Source organism: Neopsephotus bourkii, unplaced genomic scaffold (genome assembly GCF_033783945.1).
Source record: "Neopsephotus bourkii isolate Nb327-2 ecotype Australia unplaced genomic scaffold, CSIRO-AGI_Nbou_v1 NB_940, whole genome shotgun sequence".
Classification (NCBI taxonomy): domain Eukaryota; kingdom Metazoa; phylum Chordata; class Aves; order Psittaciformes; family Psittacidae; genus Neopsephotus; species Neopsephotus bourkii.
In genome coordinates, this window is record NW_026901434.1 from 164,990 (window position 1) to 186,497 (window position 21,508).

The 21,508-nt window shown below is 47.5% G+C and overlaps 1 protein-coding gene across 1 annotated transcript; it reads right to left on the reverse strand.

Moving 5' to 3' along the window:
• Window positions 1-587: 587 nt before the first annotated feature.
• On the reverse strand, window positions 588-21,094 carry NAA60 (N-alpha-acetyltransferase 60, NatF catalytic subunit). Its single transcript, XM_061358152.1, has 7 exons — window positions 21,010-21,094; window positions 8,266-8,381; window positions 6,706-6,835; window positions 5,259-5,355; window positions 2,674-2,919; window positions 1,680-1,852; window positions 588-1,239 (listed from the first exon to the last, which is right to left on the reverse strand). The coding sequence occupies exons 2-6, from the start codon at window positions 8,373-8,375 to the stop codon at window positions 1,707-1,709; spliced, it is 729 nt and encodes a 242-aa protein (XP_061214136.1). The 5' UTR covers window positions 8,376-8,381; window positions 21,010-21,094; the 3' UTR covers window positions 588-1,239; window positions 1,680-1,706.
• Window positions 21,095-21,508: the final 414 nt, after the last annotated feature.

The window sequence follows — 21,508 nt, forward strand, 5'->3', positions numbered from 1 at the left end:
TGAGCCACGCTCAGCCTGATTGCTGCTGCAGCTGCACCCAGCTGCTTGCCCTGCTGAGCCAGAGGATGGGGTGGAAGGGACTTCTGCCCTCAGAGCAAGGCCCACACCAAGGTCAGCCCCAGCTTCCCAGGGCTTGAAGGTCTCCAAGTATGGACTCCGACAGCTTCCAGCTTGACTATCCTCATGGAAACCTTTCTGGCTTCTGTCAGTGACTGAGTCAGACCTCTCTGATCCCAGAAGAGGGACCAGCACCCCCAACCAGAGCAGCCATGGCCAGTGCCAGCCCAAGGGCACAGGCTGGATGGTAACTGCTAGTGAGCCAAGACCCAGCCCCAAGCTGGCCTGCCCATGGAGGCTGCTGCAGCCAGGACACAGCTGGACAACCCCAGGACAGCCCCCAGGAGACTGCCGGCTGGCACTGCCCTGGGGGTGCCCAGACCATGGCTGCTGTGATCTGTGCACAGATCTCATCCCTAAAGAGCCTGCAGAGTCCAGCCCCAGGGCCGAGGGAGGGTGCATGCAGCCGTTCTACACCCCAGCTTCCCTCCCCTGCGACATTCCAACTTGGACAAAGGCAGAAAGATCTATACAGTATAATATATATATATTTCACTATGAAATAGCAATTTCATTCCCTGCCTTCTACTTGATGCATCCTGAATGAGATGCTGCTTTGTAAGTCACTGGAGGGCTGGCGGGGCTGGGTGGTTTTCATGCGAGGCAGTTGCCCCCCCTGGAGGTTACCCGCAGGAAGCACCAGCGCCTGACCTGGCAGGACCCAGACATGATCCCCACTTCCCCTCACCCGGCTCCCCCTTCCCTCGCCATAAGGGTATGACCACATCCTGCCAGGGCACTTACAGCTCATTTACATGGTCAGCACAGATTCATTAACCCCATTCCCCCTGCTTTCAGTAGCCATGGTGTGGAAGCAGCAGCTGAACCCCTCTACATCACATATACAAATAGGAGCAAACCAGAGGCAAGGGAAGTGGCAGGGACAGTGCAACATGCACACAGAGTGGTGATGCAAAGGGCCCTCAGCCGGGGCACAGCCAGGGCTTGAGGCCATGGGGGTAGGTCAGGGCTGCAGCCCCGCAAGTGTGAAGTCTACCAAATCTCAGTCAACCTGTGGAACAAGGAGTCCTGTCCAGTGGCTGGGTCACTGATCAAGAGCTGTCGTCATCACTGGCACCAGTGCAGAGCCAGATGGGTCAGGAGATGAAAGGAAGAACAATCCTATGGAAAGGAAAGGGAAACAAGGTGTTATGGATTTCTTTGAGTACTGAGGAGCTGCTGTCCTGAACACCTTGTCATCAGAGCCAACGGCAAATGGGCTTCTAGTTACTGTGCTGGGCAAAGAGCAAGGACTGTGGTCACTCCGAGTCTTGCAAGCTGGTCTAACAGAGCTAGGAAAAGGAGGGACAGGTTAATCTGCTGTCGGGCTCTGGGCTCAAGAAAGCAGGATCAGATTTCAAACCCCATTCAAACCGAACCAACAGGAGTTTGCCCCCCAGCTGGAGGCTGGGGCATCACTGTGCCATCACTGTGCCCCAGACACCTTACACAGCAGCTTCCCCAGCAGCCAAGCTGCAGCTCCAGGACGGTGGCCATGGGGCACTGCCACCACATCACTGCTGGCCCTGGGCAGAGAAGGGAGCTCTTCCCCAGGTACCCACCTTTGCCTTCTGTACCCCCCGCTCCCATCACATTGTCCGGCTGTACTCAATGCCGCTCTTGGCAGAAATGCCCGACCAGGGGAGCAGGCTGCAGAGGAGGCTCTGGGCCTGCCGATATATCCTCTGGGGAATTGAGCATGGGCTCAGGCTGGCCAGCGTTGATCCAATGTGCTGTAGGTAGTCAGTGGCCCCAGTTAAGGACAGCAACATTCACACTGTAACTTAAGAAATAACTTAAAATAACCCTGGGGACTAGCACTCCCTAAAGAGACCCCATGATACAATGAAAGCTGCTCTGCTCAGTTACACAGATCCACTCTTCGTATTAACTGCCTGCTCCTTTCTATCAAAAGCAGGTCTGCTTTGCACTGTAGGGGACGGCAGCTTGGGAACACTGGCTCCAACTTGTGTGAGGAATACCTTCTCTAAGGAGCTGCTGGTTCCCTTTGCACTCCACAGCAGGTTCCTGTGGGATGGCAATCCATCCGCTTGCCTGGAGAGGTTTGGACTGACCAGCTACACCCAGGAAAGATCAAGTTTCATTGTCGTGATCCAGTGACCTGAAACGAACTCCCAAAGCCAGTCTGAGAGCAGCCTGCTGAGATCTAGGCCAGGCCAGGGTCACACGGCATCCCAGGTCACAGGAAGCAAGACAAAGAGCTTCTCTGCCATGCTCCTGGCGAAATCCTGCACCCCACAAGCACACTTTGGCTTAACACCAGTATTCACTATCACTAGTGTCAAACCTGCTCCAACTTGGAACTCAGTGTACCATCCTACACTGCCTCTCTTAACTGTTCCCAAAGGAATCAGGGGACAAACAGGCCTCTGTCCTATTCCTCTAATGTCACCTTCCTTCCAAGCTCCAGATTAAACCCATGCCTGAGCAGGCATCAGTCCCCAGACCTATCCCAGCTCACACACTGCTAGATTGCTACTGTTAGCTCAGAACACAGTTTGGTTTTAGTGTGCTCCATTGCTAATGAGACTGAAGGTAAAGGATATAAGATTGTCCAGGGTGGATGTCCACCATTGATGTACAGCACGTAGGTGAAGCCATCTTTGAGGACCCCTCTGATGGAATAATAATAGGGAAGATAGTGGTGCTGTTTAAAGTCTCTGTTTTCATAGAAGGTTATTGCTGTGTTGTTAGTGGTGAGGACGTGCAGGTAGATGGCTTTGCAGTGATCCTGGGCAGTTGTTGATATATGGTCTTTCAAACTTTCAAGCAAAAGCGAACCTGTTGAAGGGAAGAGCAGCAGAATCACACAGTGCAGCTGCTGTCGCAGGGCAGCACAAGGGTTTGGAGGTCCCAGCTGAGATCTTCTGCACCCAGTGTCTAAGCAGCGACTTACACACACTTGGAGACCCCAGGTCTAACCCAGTTCTCACAAACCCTGATGAATTAAACAGGACCACACTATGTGGTTTTAATATGAACCTCACCTTGCCTATGAGCACGGCTTCACAAAACACATCTTATAAAGACACAAACTTCTGATTCAATAACCACAAAGAAGAGCCAGACACAGGAAACTGTCAATAATGCCCATCCCTGGGAAAGCAGCTCCCAGCTTTGGGGAGGGTCAGTGAGTCATTTTCAATGGAATCAGTTCCATCACATGTATGAAACAGAGCACATTTACACACACAGAGCAACCTGGTCTAGTGGAAGGTGCCTCTACCCATGGCAGGGCAGCTGGTACTAAATGAGCTTCAAGTTCCCTTTCAACCCAAACCACTGTCCTGTGAGTCTATGATTCTATGTGTTTTAAAACCCTTTACAACAGGACTTGACAAGCAGGTTATTGCACTGTGTCTGCTGAGCTTGAATTCAAATCTAAGAACTGGTAGGATTTTAAGATCTCTCCTAAGGAGGGGAGATGGGGTATAGTCTCATTCAAACTGGATTTGCTGCAGCTGCTATTCAGCAGGAGGAACCAGAGACAGGCAGAGAGGGTACTCCAGCCCCAAGAGATGAGACCTGGAGGTTCATCCAAACCACCTCAACATGGCATGAAGGACCCAGCAGAACCTGCAGGGGAACTTGCTTCCATGAGGTGTGGTAAAAACAGGCTAAAGAAATAGCTTAGCTAATACACACAGATGAGATCCATGCTGCTGTTTCACAATCCAATGCAAGACTCGGGGACAAGGCCACATAGGATTTCAGAGCAGAAGTCAACAGCACTGACTTCATGGTCACTCGATACTTAGCGAGGATTTTTTATCAGCCAAGCACAAAAACATCACCCAGAGACTGGTGAGAAACAGGAGAGCTGTTTTATTGTGCTATGAGATATTTCAAGCTTTTATCTCTCAGAGAACCAACTGCCCTCTGGTTTAAGGATAACAGAGAATTAGAAACCAAAGCCTTTTAATGTCTGCCAGAGAAAAATCAGAGCTTTAGTGCTTAGAAGTGTGCCTGGGGTGAAAAGCCTCCTGCATGAAAGACTTCAGCTTCAAACACAAGTAGAAAAGGTCTCAGGAGAAGCACCAGCAGGCAACAGCTCTTTAGGTTGTTTTGTTACATGTACAAGACCAAAGGTTTTGATGGAACACAGCAATGTGCTGTAGAGATTTAATGGGTACAGAACACATCATCCTGAAAGGAGAAAATTCCAGCAAGATGGAGCTTGGGAAAGAAAAAATAAATCAGCTTTTGGAAACTGAAACTCAAACCCACCACAGTTTTATGGAACAGGAGACCCCTTTACCACCACCTGTGAACACTATCCTGTGTTCTTTGTATTTCTGTACAAAGAAGAAAATACTTATCTCCAGCAGCATTTCAATGCAAGTTTTAACTACAGTGCTCTCACTGAGGACTCTTCTGGTCATTTGTTTATGTACCCTATCAGTATGTATCTTTCTAAACACGAATGCAGGAGAAGGGAGGACCTTGAAGAAGAGGAGTTATACCTGTACCCACTGAAGAAACATCAGATGTGCAACACTGGGCCACGCTGTCAAACCTGGCCTATTTCCTTTTGCAGATCAAAGACAGAGATCATGCTTGAAATTGCCCCACAAGGGCACTTGTTTGATGACAAAACACATCCTGTTCTAAACAGAGATGAACTCTGACTGCAGGGTTTTCAAATGCATGCAGAAAAGCTGTGTGCTGCAGCAGGCATTCAGAACTGACTTTTAAACGCATTTGACAGATTTCATCAGCTCCAACTTACACTCTTTTTCTTCTAAATGTTCGTTCTATCTGTTAGGTAAAAAGTTACAAGCAGCTCTATTTCTGCTTCAGGGACCAGGCTTCCGACACCCATGAAAGAACATCATTTCAAACCCTGCTCCAGGGTGGAGTCCTGGCACTTTCAGTCTCAGCAGCAGGAGTGCAAGTTTTCTGTGTGCTCAGTTACCCCCAGGATCAAGATGGACAAAGCAAGTAACAACATTTCAGTATACCCACATTAATACCAAGAAGGGATGTGAGTGCGTCACCTTCCCAACTGCTGGCACAAATAATCAGTGAGCTTTGTCTCAAAAGGGTATTGCAGGTCTCCTTCAGCCATGTCCACACATGACAAATGACAGCAACGGAGTTGTCACTTTGCAGCATCTTACCTATTCCATGTTTTCTGAACTCCTTCACCACTCCAAGACTTAGGATGTAAGCAACTTGCGTGTCCAATGGAAAATTGGAAGCTAGGATGTCTCCATCCTGAGGAGAGAAAGGACAAGTTATTTAGTAGGATATCTGGGGAGGCACAGGAGAAAGCAAGAATCCCAACCCAGAACATCTGGAAAAAAGGCTATAGCTGGAAACTTCACTGAACAGTCTTAACTGAAGCTTCTGGAAGAGACGTGGGGAATTAAAAACTCCAAGCATGGTCCCTTAGGGGTTATTCCTACTTTCATATAATCTTCCCAGACACAGAACATAAATCAGGATCTTTCCTTACTATGTACATTATTTGTGAGCTTAAGGACAGAATATATTTGCATTCTTTACCAGGAAGGTTTCCAAGTGCTAATTCTGGAGTTACCCATCAGTATCTACATCAGTCCAGGAACAGTCTTTATTATCTGCATGTGTCATCTGAGCTTCATGTCAGCTGGAGGTCTCTGTATTGTTGCAGAGGACAAGGAGCATGTTTACAGGCCCAATGGCCTGGAGCAGTGGCTGTATAAGCCCCTGGCTTTCAGCTTGGCTGGAACAAGAGCCTTTTGTTAGAGTTGCTGAAGATGCAACTCTTTACCTCTGAGGTGAAGCCAGACAGCTAAAATGAAGAGACCCATGCTACTCAATGCTCTCAGTCCCTATAAATGTTAAGATTACTGTTTAAATATAATACTGAGAGACTTTTAGAAGTTATGAATTCTCTGCATTGCCCTGCTTCTTTTTAATCTACTTGCCTATGCTGTTTTATGTACACTAACCCAGTGGTCTATCCCCATACTGTCTTCAGAGACCATCTCTTCTTCACCTCTCTGCTGTACTGTGCTGCCTCTCCTGACCTCCAAGCTCTGTTATCCCTGAAGCCTGAGCCTTCTGCAGATTGGTCACCTCTGCTTTTGTTAGAGACAGCGACCAGGTAAATGAAGGAGTTTCTGTGGAAGTCACTACAGTGACTCACCCAGAACAGTGAGGGAAGTTCAACACTTGTGTAAGAACGGAAGAGGTTCGCTCTCCTACAGCTGCTCATACCTCACTCACCAGCGATGGATGACCAGGAGCACTGAGAACAGCCAAACAGGTACATGGCCTGCTACTCAGTCACTTTTGGATTACACTTGCATGACTGGCTCTCTCTGCACAGCACATTGAGCAGTCAGCTTCCCACCAGCCACAGCTGCCTAGCTGCAGCAGGAACAGACTATGGTTCCAGGCTGCTCAGCAGCTCATGTGTTCAGGCCCATCCCCTCACTCCATTAGCTGGAAATCAGCATGTTCCTGATCTCTTAACAAGTGTCTGGATAGAGGCAGAAAAAATATCCCAAACAGGTCCCATCCCAGTTACCCATGGCAAGAGGTGGACTACCTCTTACTGAAGTACAGTTTATAGCATACCTCTTTATGAACCTTCGTCCTGCTCTTGATCTCTGCCACTATCATTCCCACAATGGAGCCTCTGTATGTGGCTGCGAGGGAAAAGAACTTCTTGTTGGAAGTGATATCCCGGTACCATGAGTCAGGGTACCTGGGGAAGGAAGAAAAAACAGGAATGTTTAGGGACACGAGGTCCATGGGAGTAGGCAGTGCCACAGCCAATACTGTGCCAACATGCTGCTCAACTGGAAATTGACAGCAACAATCTTTAATGCCAGTCACTGGAACTGCAGACCAATGTATTTTACACAAGACTAAGGGCAGGAAGCTGTGCTATTGAAAGGGCTGTCTTCTGCAGAGCCAGCCAGCCAAGTACCTCAGACATATGCCAATCTAAAGCTCTTTCTGCGATTTAGCTTATTCCATGTAATCTGGGTTAGGAAGTTATTCACCCTTTCTGTCTTAACTCTTGTATAGTACCAATGAACATCAAACAGCTGCTGTACCCCATTTGGTAGCATAGTATCTTTCAATTGCATCTAAGCAGCAATGCAGGCTGCACAGGTAATGGCCTCCTGCCTTGCTAAGACAACCACATTTCATTTTACATTCATAGCCCAGAGCTTTCGCTTCCATCTTTAGCAAGTTATTTTTAAATGCAAGATCCATCTGCCCTCATCTGAGATGTAAAGATCTCATTAACTTATACACATGTGAAAAAATACTGCATATTGGTACCAAAAAGATTGCATCACCATCCTCCAGGTCTCCTCCTCCTCCTGCAGCTACTACAGGAAACCAGCACACATTCATACATTTCCAAGCATGCCTCATGCTTAAAAGAAATCTACAAATCCAAAATACTATGAATGCTTTTGCTGGTTTGTTACATTTTATGCAATCTTAATTACAGTCCACTAAAATCCTCTTGACAAAGCAAAAGAAATCCTTGAAGTCTAGAGCTGTAGTTTCCCTGGAAGCTTTAAGCCAGAAAGCTATCCCTGTCCCCCACAAAAGCTCCTTATTCCCATGCTTGTGATGACACAAGCATTTACCAAATGGGGGCCTGGGGAACTGACCTGGGACAGAGATCAGCTTGGAGCCAGAGCTTCGGGAGCCACAGTGTGCATGGGCAAGTACTGTTTGGTCTCCCCTGGGACATTCAGACAGACATTCCTTTAGGAACAGTTGCTCCAGGTCAGTTTGGTTCAGCTCTGAGGGTGTTTTCTTGGCACACACTCCAGAACACAACTTTCACAAGCACCAGGATGCTATCCTTTTCCCTGGAAGTGTGCTCCTTTCCCCATCTCAAACAGTCTTTCCCAAGGAGATGATCCACCCCCTTAATAACAAAGCCTATTTCTCTGCCAAAATCTGCATACAGAAACTTTCTGATCAGGACAAGCAGCAAAGGGCCATTAACAGGAACACCACCACAGTGCATAAAAGATTCAGAACTGCCTCTTATCTTAGTCCAGATGGCTGCAGAGCCCTTGGTGTCAGCTCTGAACTGGGCCAGTGCAGGTTCATACCATTTGTTTCTAGATCCCCACCATCTCACCCCTAAAACCATTAACTTACTCTATTGGGAACCAGTCACCACAGAGCTGTTTCACTGTGTCTATGTCATTGTGGCAGAGAAGACGCAGGTTTACGTCTGTAAGTGCAGTGGGGGGCACCTCCTCTGTCATTCACGCCTGCAAGAAAAGAAAGCAAACATGTTAAAAGAATGATGAAGCTCAGGTTCTGATTGCCAGCTGCAGCCAGGCATCTGCACAAAGGCAGCAGAAGGGTCTCAGTATCAAGTTGTTTTTCGTAGCAGAATAAGTTTTCAAGAGAGCTGAACCAAAACATGGCAATATTAACCCAAGAAGCAACTCGAAGCCCTGCTGCCCACAGGATCAGCACATTTCACTTCTCAGCCTGACCCAGCCCCCAGCCCTGCATCTCTACACACCATGGTCCAGCGATGCTGCGTGAGGAAACATGTGGCACCAAGCACTTCTAAAAAGAGCTTGGGATACTGCATTAAGTAAGCCAACAATGTGCCAAGTGTAGCTTATGATGCATGGAGCTCTTCACATGTCTACGCACGACCAAACAAAAGTGAACAAACAGCTTAAAAAGGAAGCACTGCTAGAAAAACATTTATAAACTCTTATACAACACCATCATCTCCAGTTAGTACATATGCAGAGGATTCAAATTCTTTTAAAAGGTTGATTTTGTTTAACCTATGCTGGTGAATGAGTTTCATTTCCCCTTATTCCTACCTGCTACAGCTCCACAAGGGCTTCCTTTCCAGCCCAGCAGACAGCGTTCAAATACAGAAATGCCAAGATACCCTTTTCTTTCAGCACAGCACTACCACAGCCCTGCTAACCACGCACAGGACACTTAACTCCAATGTCTTCAGCCTTTTCCTAACAAGGTACCAGAGGCAAAGAAGTAAGCTGTAACAGAAGTGGTTGTAAAAGCATTTGTAGCATAGACACATGGATGAAGAACAGGGAGGAAGAAGAAACTCTAGCACTGGCTTGTGTGCAACCTGGAACACATCAAAGAGCCAATGTATCAACAGGAGAAAAGGTACAAATAAGGTCCACTATCATCTACAGAAATCTTCTCCAAGGTAGGCAGAAAGAATGGCAAAATGCTTTAACAGAGTTCCAAGGACATTCTCTTACAGCTCTTGGAAAAGGTGAAATGGGATGGGTTTCTTCAAGCAAGGGATCCTTCCCAGACACAGCTTTCCTTCCAGTGACCAGTCCTACATATTTCCCCAAGAAGGGCATCTGCAGGGACCCATATATCGATATGGATCCCTCATTCTTCTCCAAATAAGTCCTTAGAAAAGAACCACAGCTACTTCACAGCCTGTTCTAGGACTCTGGCTGCACATTTACCGAGCAGCCTACAGCTTTCACAACCAGTCAGATGCCAGTTTCAAACCAACTTTAGCGCCTAGAAACCCCACAAAGCCAGTACTCCTGGCTGCTTTTAAAACTAATTTTATACTCCTAGAATCAGCTCAAGCCCTCTGACGCTGGACTTCAAACCTGTACCCTGTTGTCGCAGCGAGCCCGCTCTCCAGCACTAGCCCCTGGTGACCTTCTAGCATGCTGAAGCAGGCAGTGCACAGCAGTGTGGAGCTCGGTGGCACACCAGACCCTTTCTGAGCCATTCCAGAGCAGTGGCCCACCACAAGATCACAAAGGGAGGGCAAAACTGTTCGTAAACCAGAATTGCTTGGCAAAAGCTCAGGTAGCATAAGGTCAGCTTTGGGGTGGGGGGATAAAGGAGGAGGAGTGAGCAAGCACATAGAGCCAGAGCTGCTTTGGCCATGGCAGAGCTCCAAGCCCCAGTACATTGCTATGTTAGAGGACATTAAGCAGCACTCAGGTTTGCAACAGGGGTGCTTTTTCTTGTACATTTTAGTTTTCTTTGTCAGTTTTGATGCTCCTGTAAGGCAGCACCCCTCCTTGGGCAGTACTCTCAGCATTAAGGAACCAGCTATATGAAACAACCACGACAAAGCCATATTTTTGGTAATGAATAGAAGAGGCAGGGGCCTAGGGGCAGCCTTAGCTGCTGCTGCTGCAGCAGGAGAGGCAGAGCCAGCACAGGACACATTCTTGTGAGGATTAGTCCGTGTTTATTTAACGCTATATTCTGAAAGAGCTGGGCAAGCACTGTGCATTATCCTGGGGCTGAAGCCAGCCTTAAAGTAATCCATGACCATTTTGTTGCACAGGGTAATTCCTTTCCCCTCAAATCCAGACAGCCATTTCCCAGCACCGGTTGCATTTGTGGGGACTCACTCCATCTGCTTTGCATTATGTGGCCCAATGCAGATGCGCCTGCACATTTACATAACATTTCACACACCACCTAGCACAAGGTTTTAGGAGAGCACTTCCTTCCCTGGCCAGGTATTGCTGTTGCTGGAAGAGCTGTGTCAAGACAGAGGAAGTCCCAAGGATGTCAATTCCTTTCATACCCCGATGACAGCCACTGGCTCCGCGGGGATATCTAGGCAAACACCCAAGATCCAGGTCCTGCCCCTCTGCACAGCCTGTGGCATGCTGCCATTAGCAGAGCCAGAGCCCTGAACAAAAGCCTCAGCTAGCACAGTGACCACAGCATCACTTTTAGAGGCAGCCTGCTTTTAAGAGGACAGAAGATATGTTTGGAAGTAACCAGTATCAGCATAAAATAGAACCCCAGCACCCAACAGAAGTTAAAAGGGCCTTTAGGAGTTTATAGGCTCCACTCATACCACAACACTGCCAACACTCGGCTCTGACACAAAACATGGCTCCAGCCTCGTGCTGTTGACGGAGGGAGGTCCACGGCTGCTTCTGAAACCCCAAAGTCAAGTCATTTCATTTAATATCTGTTCCCCAGGTGTCACCCTTTGCTCCTGTGCTCGGCACACTCCGGGAAGCGGCATGGTTAACACCATGCACTGCTCCACCCAGCAGGCACAGAGGCCTCCCCCTTGTGTCAAAGTGGGAAACGCTCATCTATGGCGAGTATAAAACCGGACAACATTTTGTGCTTATGAAATAACCATGCAGTTAACATTTGAAAGAGCTCTGAGGACACCCCTTCCCAAAATAACAAAGCTAGCAGTGAGCAGAATTAGACATGGAATTTGGTTTCCTTTCCTACCTAAAACCTGACGATATTAATATACAACAAATTAATTTCAAAACAAAGAAAAGCCCTCCAGGAAAAGTATAAAGATTTTGATCATTTCCACTACTGTTCTGCCTTGCTCTATTGAAAACAAATGTAGCAAAACGTTTTGGCCTTGGGTGCACTGGAGACCTGCAGAGCAACCTCTCAAATTCTCATTACAGGTATTCAGCAGTAATGGAAGTTGGATGAAAAGAAAGAGTACATTACTAAATAAGCTAACTTAACATATAATTTTAAATCAAAGCATATTGTAAGGCCTAACCTTACCATTTTACAATAACATCATAAATCTTTGGCATCAATATGCTCTAGCTGTAACGAGCTCAAGAACAATATTTCACAGTAATGCCGCCTAAAAGGCAGAGGAGCCTCAGCCCCAGGCAATGGCTGGGACTCCATGAACTATCACTGTTCACTCAGCCCAGTACGCCGAGTACTGGTACTCCCAATATTTCTACCACCTACTCGTAGGTCTCATTGTGCAAGGGCACAATGGTTATTTAGAGTTTAGGTTAGCTACCAGGTACAGGGATAGTTTCTCTACTTGAACTAGATGCTTCACACCTAAGAAACCTCAATTCAGGATTTCTCAAAAGCAGGAAGTTTTCTTTCCCTCTTTGGGTTCTTGTATTTATATATATATATATATATATATATATATAAAATATAGATAATACCATTATTTCTAGAGAAATTGAGAGAAACAGCACTCTTAATCCAATAGGGTGTTCAAATCTGTCTTGATTTAAGCCCAGCTGGTAACTCAGAACCATGTAGCCACTCGATCACTCCCCACCTTTCCTCCCCTGCTCCCAGAGGGATGGGGAGGCGAATGGAAAGAACATAACTCCTGCGGGTTGAGATTAAGAGCAGCCCAGTAACTAAGGTATAACACAGACCACTGCTGCTGTCACCAGTAATAATGATAAGGGAAATAACAAGGGAAGAGAACACAACCACTCACTACCCGCTGACCGATACCCAGCCTGATCCGAGCAGTGATTTGGGCTTTCTGGGTAACTCTCCCCGATTTATATACTGGGCATGACGTGCTGTGGTATGGAATACCTCTTTGGCTAGTTTAGGTCAGGTGTCCTGTCTCTGCTTCCTCCCAGCTTCCCATGCCCCTCCTCAATGGCAAAGCATGAGACTGAAAATGTCCTTGGTCGGAGCTAAGCATTACTTAGCAACAACTAAAAGCATTGGTGTTATCAGCATTGTTCTTAGGCTAAAGTCAAAACCACAGCACTGCACCAGCTACTAAGAAGGAGAAAAATGACTGCTGCAGCTGAACCTAGAACAAAACCCAGAATAAGGCCTGATGCTTACAAGAATGTGGCAGGGAGCTGCTTAAATGAATTTGAAAGATCCCTCGAGCACTTCCATACCTGCAAAAGCCTGGTCAAGTGGTTCAACAGGTTAAGATTTCCATCATTTAGCACTATTAGACATGCTTTAACAATGTTTCTGCCCTGTGCCTCCTGCGAAAGTAAGTTGGAATTCAGCAATGAACCATCACAAGATGCTGGATTTATGAACTTGTATTTTGACTTCAACCTCCATCCAGATAAACTCATGAAAATCCCAAATAAAATTTTTATCATCTAGCAACAAATATCACTGAATTTCCTGGCAGAATAAAACCAAGGTAATCAAAGATTAAAGCAAATGAATAGTAACTGGAACTGTATACATATATAACTTCAATAAGGAGAGTACTGGCTTCAAATTCACTGTTCATACAAAAAACAACGTGCGGGTATCTTCTTTACTTGCAGAAACAAAGACTGAAGCTCATCAGAATCTTTTACTTTCCAATTTTATAGCTAATGGCAATCAACTTGTCCTCAATGGAAAAAAGCAAACCTGCAGGGAAGAATAAAAAAATAATAATAAAAAAAATCAAGAACTGTCAAGATAGTTTTACAAAGTGATCCTACAATTCAGGAAGCACTGTCCCAGAAGACACATAACCAACCACTCTGGTACTGCAGGCACCTCTGCCGTTAAATAGATAAGACGTTTATTTACTTGGGCTGAAGGTTCTTTACCTTCTGGACTTCAAAGCATTTTCTCCAAGCACTCTCCTGCTGCATGAGTAAGGATTATCTGCTTGTTGAGGAAAAGATGAAGTTCCTCCAGACAGCTACCAAGTACACAGCGTGCACAGGACAGGTCTGAGGCACCACACGGGTGCGCAACACATCTGCTCTGCAGAGGCAGCATGTGAGCTGGCCTTTGTCCGCCTGCCAGGTCACATCCCTCCGGATGCTCTTCCCCAGCACTTCAGGCAGGGGCAGATGCACAGGAGCCCTATGTCACATTACATGAGCACACCATCTGCTTGGCAATGACACAGCCTGCAGATACTCCCTGGAAGACTCATATGCATGCACAGCAGGGCAGAGATGGATTGATTCCCTTGTGCCTTGTACCTCAGCACAGGTGCTGCTCCAGCATTGCCACCAAGTCCTTGTTTTGTGTGTGTGAACAGTCCTCAAACCCACCGAGGCAAGATTTCTGGGGAAAAAACCCACCCTTTGATGGCACCTGGCATCACCTCCCACTTGTAAATAAACAGGATCAAACAAAGCCCAGGCAGAATTAAGAGCTGCTCAAAATGCAGGACAGACATGTTAACTGTGGCTGAGCAACACGGTGCTCAAAACAGACACAAGCTTGGCTGTTATCTGGAGAGTACCCCTTCAAGAGCACCAGCAGGAGTTTTCAGTGTAAGAGAGCTGTAAGTCTCTCTACCTTACACCATCTGGCACAAGGGATTTGATTTACATTAAACCACTCAATCTGAACCAACCGAAGGTCTAATTCCAACAAAGCAATGAAGATTTCCCTGCTGCATTTCACTTTAAACTTACTGTGTTTTTAGGCTACTGGTGTCACAGGGAATGTTCCACACGGACACCCCTGTTATCAAGTTCTTCATTTAACACAATAAAATGGTAACTGAATTTGAAAACATTATGAATTCACTATTAAGAATCTCAAAGAGGCACTTCTAGGACTTAGGGCAACATTATCACAGCCAAATTTTAAAGTTATTTTAATACTTGGCTTTATACACCCTAGGTACTGCTTTAAGCCTGGTAGAATTAAAAATAAACCAGGTTAGAAGGACCCTTCGGGGTTTTAATTCAACTTAGATCAGGTTGTTCAGGCCCACAGGCTCACGTAACATCAGTGAGGAGCAAATCTCTTCACCCTACCTGGGCTCAAACTGGTTCCTTTGCACCTGAAGGCACAACTGGAAAGCTGGGGTATGAAATGTGCTGCCTGCATCGGTACAGCCACCTCTGCTGTGCATGCGATATAAACATATCTCCATACGCTATTTGTCACACTCCATTTATCCTTTCGAATGCTCTTTCTAGGAATCCTATGCAGGTTCACTTGGGATTTGCAGCACACAAACCCCAGAAGATGCAGTACTCCTTATTCCCGGTACGTTACGTAAACTGATGGAACCTGGAGTTCACAGTCACAAGCAGAACAGTGATCATTTCACCTCCATTCCTGTATCATTCATCACATCCCATAGGAGGGCTGCTCAAAACTGCCATCACTTAATTCCCCACATTAGCAGATGTTTAGAGTGAGCAGGACTCTTAATAGAAAATCAAGGACAAAACAACTGATTTTGTGCCTTGGTCTGAAAATAACGTGAGAACATGGCTGCAAACAGGCTCTGATGCTAGATTATGTCATTCCACAATAGTCCTTTTGATCCAGGCATGATGATTTTCTGTTATTTCTACCAGACCCACAAGGACAGAGCCTCAGAGCCCCTGTGTATCCCTGGTTACTCAGGAACACGAACTAGCTCAAGACCTTTTGCTCCTCATTATTTAAACTCCTTCAGCAGCAGCTTCCTTCTGTGCAGAAAACTGCCCTGCTCAACCACCTCCCCCTGCAGAGCTTCCTGGATCCCCATCTTGAAGAGATGCCTTTAGTCCACCCTGCTATGCAGATCCCAATTGCCTCCAAAGCACAGCCTCACCTTGTCTCAGGGACATCATCACTCGGGAGAAAGAAGGTTGTTACTGTCTGGACTTTATTCTCCAGTAAATCCACCCAAGGCGGCGCCCCTGACCAGTATCACCCCACTCCCCCCGCCCCCCCCCCCGCCACTGGAGGAGGCCAAAACAACAGTGAGCTTGGGGAAGAATGTACTGTAAAGAAACCAGACTTTATCTCAATACCAGGGAGACCAGGAAGGTAACCTTGGGTTTAAATACAGCTGCACCAGTGAATCACCAGGTGCCCTGAGACAATATACAAAGAACAATGCCTCCCTGAGTTGGCCAGACCAGCACTGGGGGAGTATATTTTGTGGCTGAGCACAAAGTATAGAAACCAGACAATTAAAAAAATAAGCTCTGAAGAAAGCCCAGGGCCTGAGCTGGCTCCAATCTGTGTATTCCTTCCCGGTGACTGCAGGCAGTAAGCACCATGACAGCGAGCACATGGACCAGTAACAGGCATCATATCTGTATTTGGATTCAACTGTACACTGCAACTGCTGCATTATGCTTATGCTGTGATTTCAGTTATCACCCTGCTAATCAAAATCCTCCATAACACCAAAGATACCAAACAAGTAATTTGATATTAAACTCTCCTCGAGTGGAATATCTTCAAGAGCCTGGCCACTGGACTCGGACAGGCAAGAAGGCAGCATGTCACACACAACCTGGGAGCACCCATCCTGGCATCAGGCCTCCCCCCAGAGGCTCACCCCTCGCTGCTCAGCCAATTCTTCCTCACCTCTGAAACCATTGTTCTAAAAAACTCACTTGTGCCTGGTCCCCAGCTCTGCACTTCATTTTCTGTTACACCCAGATTGAGGTGTGCACAACACAGAACTGAATGCCTGAAGGGCGAAACTGCAGAATCCCAGCGATTAACGCTATGGCTTCCTGCCACCAAGGATCAGGATTTGAAACAGATCCCAAAAGGGTATTAAGAAATGAGAAGGCAAAAATGTAGTTCTACCTGCACAGCAAGCAGAGGCTATTCATTTGAAATGAAAACACTTACTGTTAGCGAAATACCTTTATACTCATATCCCTGATCTTCTGCACACTTGAAGTTTGACTTGTCAGTTTTCCAGCAGCAGAAACGTTAATGTTTTGCATGCAAGCTGCTTGCTGGGCTGTTCTTTTACCCTACAACTCTAGATACATTACTGAAGCCACACATTTCACAGGAGGTGATACCCAAATAAAGTGTCTCCAAAGCATACTGCAAAAGGCTCCGCTTCCTGCTGCCCCAGATACAGCAATTCCTCTGGGGGATGGCAAACAAGAATCTCTAAGAGGGTTTTGCTGTTAAATCTTTTCTTGTTAAGATGCAGAAGAGAAAATCTGCTCTGTGACAGCAGCACTGCAGGGAGTTAAAACTGAAGGGTCACAACAGAGGCACATTATAACAAGAAGCCTGCTAGAGGAGAGACCTAATACCTTGCAAACGTTGAACAGGGCACGTTTCCAATAAGCAGCTGTTCCTCCAGAAAACAAACGAAAAACGCAGCTCAACAACCCATCACACACGCAGGCCCACTGCCATTCCCCAATTAGAATAAACAGCCACGCAGAAATGTATGTCGTGACTAAGAAAACCAGCCAGGAATTCAGCCTGCTGTAGTACAAACACGGGCAGAGGGTGTTCGAGCCTGCCTCCATTTCCTCCACGCTGTCCTCATTACCGAGCAGCAACACACAGCTGTCCATAAACTCAGCCCCTTTGCCCCCTTCACTACAGGAAGCACAAACAAGGAACTTCTGAGAGGCTGGTGCAAACAAGGTGCTTAAACAAAAATAATAACAAATCAAAGAAAAGCTTGAAGAGGGGACACATGCTGCAAACACGCACCTCTCCAACATCCCAAATGTAAGATTTGAGCCAACATGGCTCCCTTTTCTTTCTCAGTGGCGTTTTCCAGCATCAGACACTCAGCTTCGACTCAAAAAACCACCTCCAAGAGCACCACTGCTACCGTTCTAAGCTAGCAACATTTAAAATGGATTTTGGCACAGATGTCTGCTCTTACCTCCACAGTAGTAAGCTGAAAATGAAAAATGTAAAACTAAATTAAAAGCTAACCTTGGAAAACTGAGCAGCTCCCATTCCTACCGTTCTAGGAGAAGGGAAGTGTGGGTGGGGGACAGTGTAAGACATGAAGCTCTAAGTGTTTTTGCAACACTGTGTTGAAGCCATCAGACAGGCTGTGACTGGTTAAAAACCCCAGGCAGACAGGAGCAATATCACTCAACGATTTCAGGCAGCGTTTCACTTTCAAGCAGGTAGAAGAGCTGCTCAGCTAAGGCAGAACTTTCTCTGCTGTTACACTGAACAGCTTAGCCCAACTGTTTCTTTAAAAGCATCTTAACACCAGAGGAGCAAGGCATTAACAGCAGCCGGTGGCACCAAGTCACTGATGGGAGTTCCTGTCCATTACCAAAGGCAGCTTCCAGCCCAGCAGCCTGTGATGAGCAGGAGGGCAGGGCCATGACCGCCTCTGAATCAACACTGCAAACCACTCACAAGGAAGTCCGTAGGTTTGTACCCGTAATTCCTCAGGTATTTCACCCAGCGTTGTCACTCAGAGTCAGCCTTCCCAGCCACAGCTTCACTGCTCCTGCTCACCTAATGAATTACACTGGGAGTGGCTGGGGTGGGAGGCAGAGAGGTAGAAAACAGCCAGGAAGAGAGGACGGTTTCTTGGGTGGGAGGCCCAGCTCACATAGCAGATGGGCTAAAACACCAGGCACCAGCTCACTGACCAGCTTATCAGACTACACTGGCCCAACAGTGTAGACACATAGACACACACACACACCCCCCAATCCCCCCACCCCCCGGAGAAAAAAAACCACCCCCACATGCAAATAAAGATCATTCTTTCTGGGAAAGAAATAACAACAGACACGAAAGAAGTACCAGACCTCATTAACAAAAATAAATACAAGGATTATGTTAGAGGCTCTCTGAGCTCCCAGCTACACCAGACCATTTTTCTCAACTCCACTGGCAGTTCCAACACCTTTTCCTGACATCTGAGGCCAGCCCAGGTACCCAAAGACAGGATGAGCATACCCTTCTGGTTTAAGAAAAGAAACAAGAATTAAGAATGCCACAAGTTTTTACGAGGGCATTCACAGGACAGCCACTTACCTATTGCTCAGACATGTTAAAGCCAACTTGCTTTAAATACAGCAAGCAACCCACTGAGAGAAACAATAGCAGCAGCTACTTCAAAGAACAAAATGACATATTAGAACAATGCTCACATACTACTGCATGGTTCTTTATGTGCTACCAGGCATATAAAGCCTAATTAAAGCACTAGTTTACAACACACCTACTTATTTAACCTGCAAGATAAAACCATCAACTTTAAAAGCCTTGTCAGACAGCACCCAGTGTCACTGCTTTCAATGGGGCTGAAGCTGCTCCAGTGTTATCTCAAAATGAACATTTTTCACTCTAATTATAATATGTTGGGGGAAAACCACCACCTTTTTTCAATTAAAGAGCCTCATGTTTAAGAACCTGCTAGACTTTATTCATACAGGCAAGTGATTAGTTGAATAAATACCACACACTAGCACTCCCAAAAAGCTACCAGAAGCGTCCCCATAAAGGCTTTTGAGAAAATCAAGCTGGACTAAGGAGAGTCTATGGCACATTAAAAGAAAGGAAGCAAATACAGGATGGCTCCATAGTGAAAGAGAGATTCCAGCTATAAACTGTTCAGCAGATTCCTCAAAAACAGGTGGAATAAGAAATGAATAGACACAAACCAAGTGGCTGATGATCCTTTGGGATTGGGCACAGTAAAATCTAAAGCTGTTCCCAGTTGTCAAAAGCTCTCACAATGCCAAAAGACTAATGAAATGGCAGATAAAGTCTGAAAGTTGGTAAACAGAAAAAAGAACGCAGGTTGGAGAAAGGCAAACATTTCCAATCTGTGTTAACTGCCGAAAGGGAAAACAAAGCAAACCAAAATACAATCCGCTCTCACAGCGAGTTCCCTGAGAACATTCGTTTGCTGCTCAGCAGTTCTCAAATAAGATACCAGGAATTATCAGAACAAAAGGAGAAGGAAAACCACACCTAGAAAGCCTTTGGTCTGAGCTAGTTACAGGTATATAAGCCTCTGTGTATCTGTCAATAAAAGGCCAGACACTCAAGCCCATGTTCACGCGTTCTCAAGAGCAGAGAGAATAGCTGCAATGAGCGGCCAAGGGTCAGGGGAACTCACCACGGTCACCTGGCACCGGCTGGGTGAGACTGGGAGGTGCTGCAGCCTAACAAAGACAAGAAAAACTACAACGGATACAGAGAGCAGGCTCACAGAGTTCAAACCCGACACAGCAAACACAACCAAAATATGTAAGCAACTTACTATGGGAGATGATAATTTGATGCCTGTATTCAAGAACAAATGTCTAAGACTCATGCTTTAGCTCAGGGCTGAAGACAGCAACCCCAGTGGCAAGGATACCAGCCCCAGTCACTCCAGCAGGAAATGGAAGGAAGCTGCACCTTCCGCAGTCTCCAAAACACCAAAACACAGACACTGCTTTTGCCATAGAGACAGTGCAGGTATATCCCAGCACTATGCAGCTCAAGGGACCGGGCACAGCAGCTGGAACACCTCTAACAGAGCCAGCCACTACTATGGCACCACACCCTGCAGGAAGCACCCTGCCTTGAAGTCTTTGGGACTCAGTGTGATCAGTGCAAAACCTCAAGATAAATCTTGTAAAAACACTGAGCTGTCGTCCTGCTTAGATAGGAAGTTGAACATTTGCTTTCTCTCTGCTAAAGCTCTACAGGCTGGTTCAAAAGAACACAATGCTTCTGTAGGGCAAAGCACAGAGAAGTGAAGCTGCTGTGGTGTGCATTAGCTTTGAGCCAGGCAGGGCGATTTGTGAACCATGACCCAAGCTGTCAGGAGCCACAGAGCAGCATCCATGCAAGGGGAAGAGCTGGATCTAATGATGCATTACATATTCCCGGCCTTCCCGAGAGGAATTTTTCAACGGAGGAGAAATGGAGATGGACTAGTTACAGCTACAGACCCCCTGTGCTGCTGGCTGAGCCTCTGCACATAACAGAGCATTCCAAGAGAAGGAATATAGCTGTCAGTGTGGCTGCAGGACCTCCTGCGGCTCTACCCAAGCCAAGGAATAGTTCTCTCCCTTGGCCCCGCTGTACCCGAGCACGGGGCGGTGCCAGCGAACTAACTCCAGCTCGAGTTGGGGTTATTTATTGTAACAACCCAAATAACACAGCTTCACCAACATAACCGCGCTGCTTCAACCGGGCTCCTGCACGGCTGCCCCGCAAACCCGGCACCGGAAAGCCCCGCACCCTTCCAGACTTTGACCGAGAAAGCTGCCCCGGGGCTCTCCGTGTCACGGACCCGCACGGCGACCAGGAGAACAGCCCGCGAGCCGAGCCGAGCCGAGCCAAACCGAGCCGAGCCGAGCCGAGCCCCGCTGCGCCGCCCCGGGGTCGCCATGCCAGGCCCGTCCGGGGCGCATGTCGCCATGGCAACCCCGCCCTCCCTCTCTTTCCCCCCCCGTCCCCGCTCACCTCGGACTGGCGGCGGGCGCCGTGCGGGCGCGCCGCGGGCGGGAGGGGCGGGTCAGCGCATACCGTGCGGCGGCAGCACCGGCGGACACCGGCGGGCGCTTCCTCTCCCCGGACACCGCGCAGCAAGGTGCCTCCCCATAGGCTGCCCGCCGGCACGTGACCGGCGGCGGGCGCGCAGGCGCAGAGGGGAAACTCAGCTCCCTGAGGCCACGAGGGCAGGGAGCGCCGGAGAACCGAGGGCGCTAATTAAAGGAGGCGTTTAAATTAGCGATGCGGCTGCGGGCCCTAGCGCTGGGGACACGGGATGCAGCGTGGCCATGGCCCCGTGTCACCTCCCCCGCAGTTTCCGTCAGTCCTGCCCTGAGGGTCACCCAGTGACCTGTCCCACTGCTGGGGCTTCATGCCAGTAATGGCTCTAATCGTGAAATTGTAAGCTTTTAAAGGTTTTCCCTTGTCGCTGAAGCTCCACGAAGTGAGAGAGGGTATTTCAGTTAGAAGG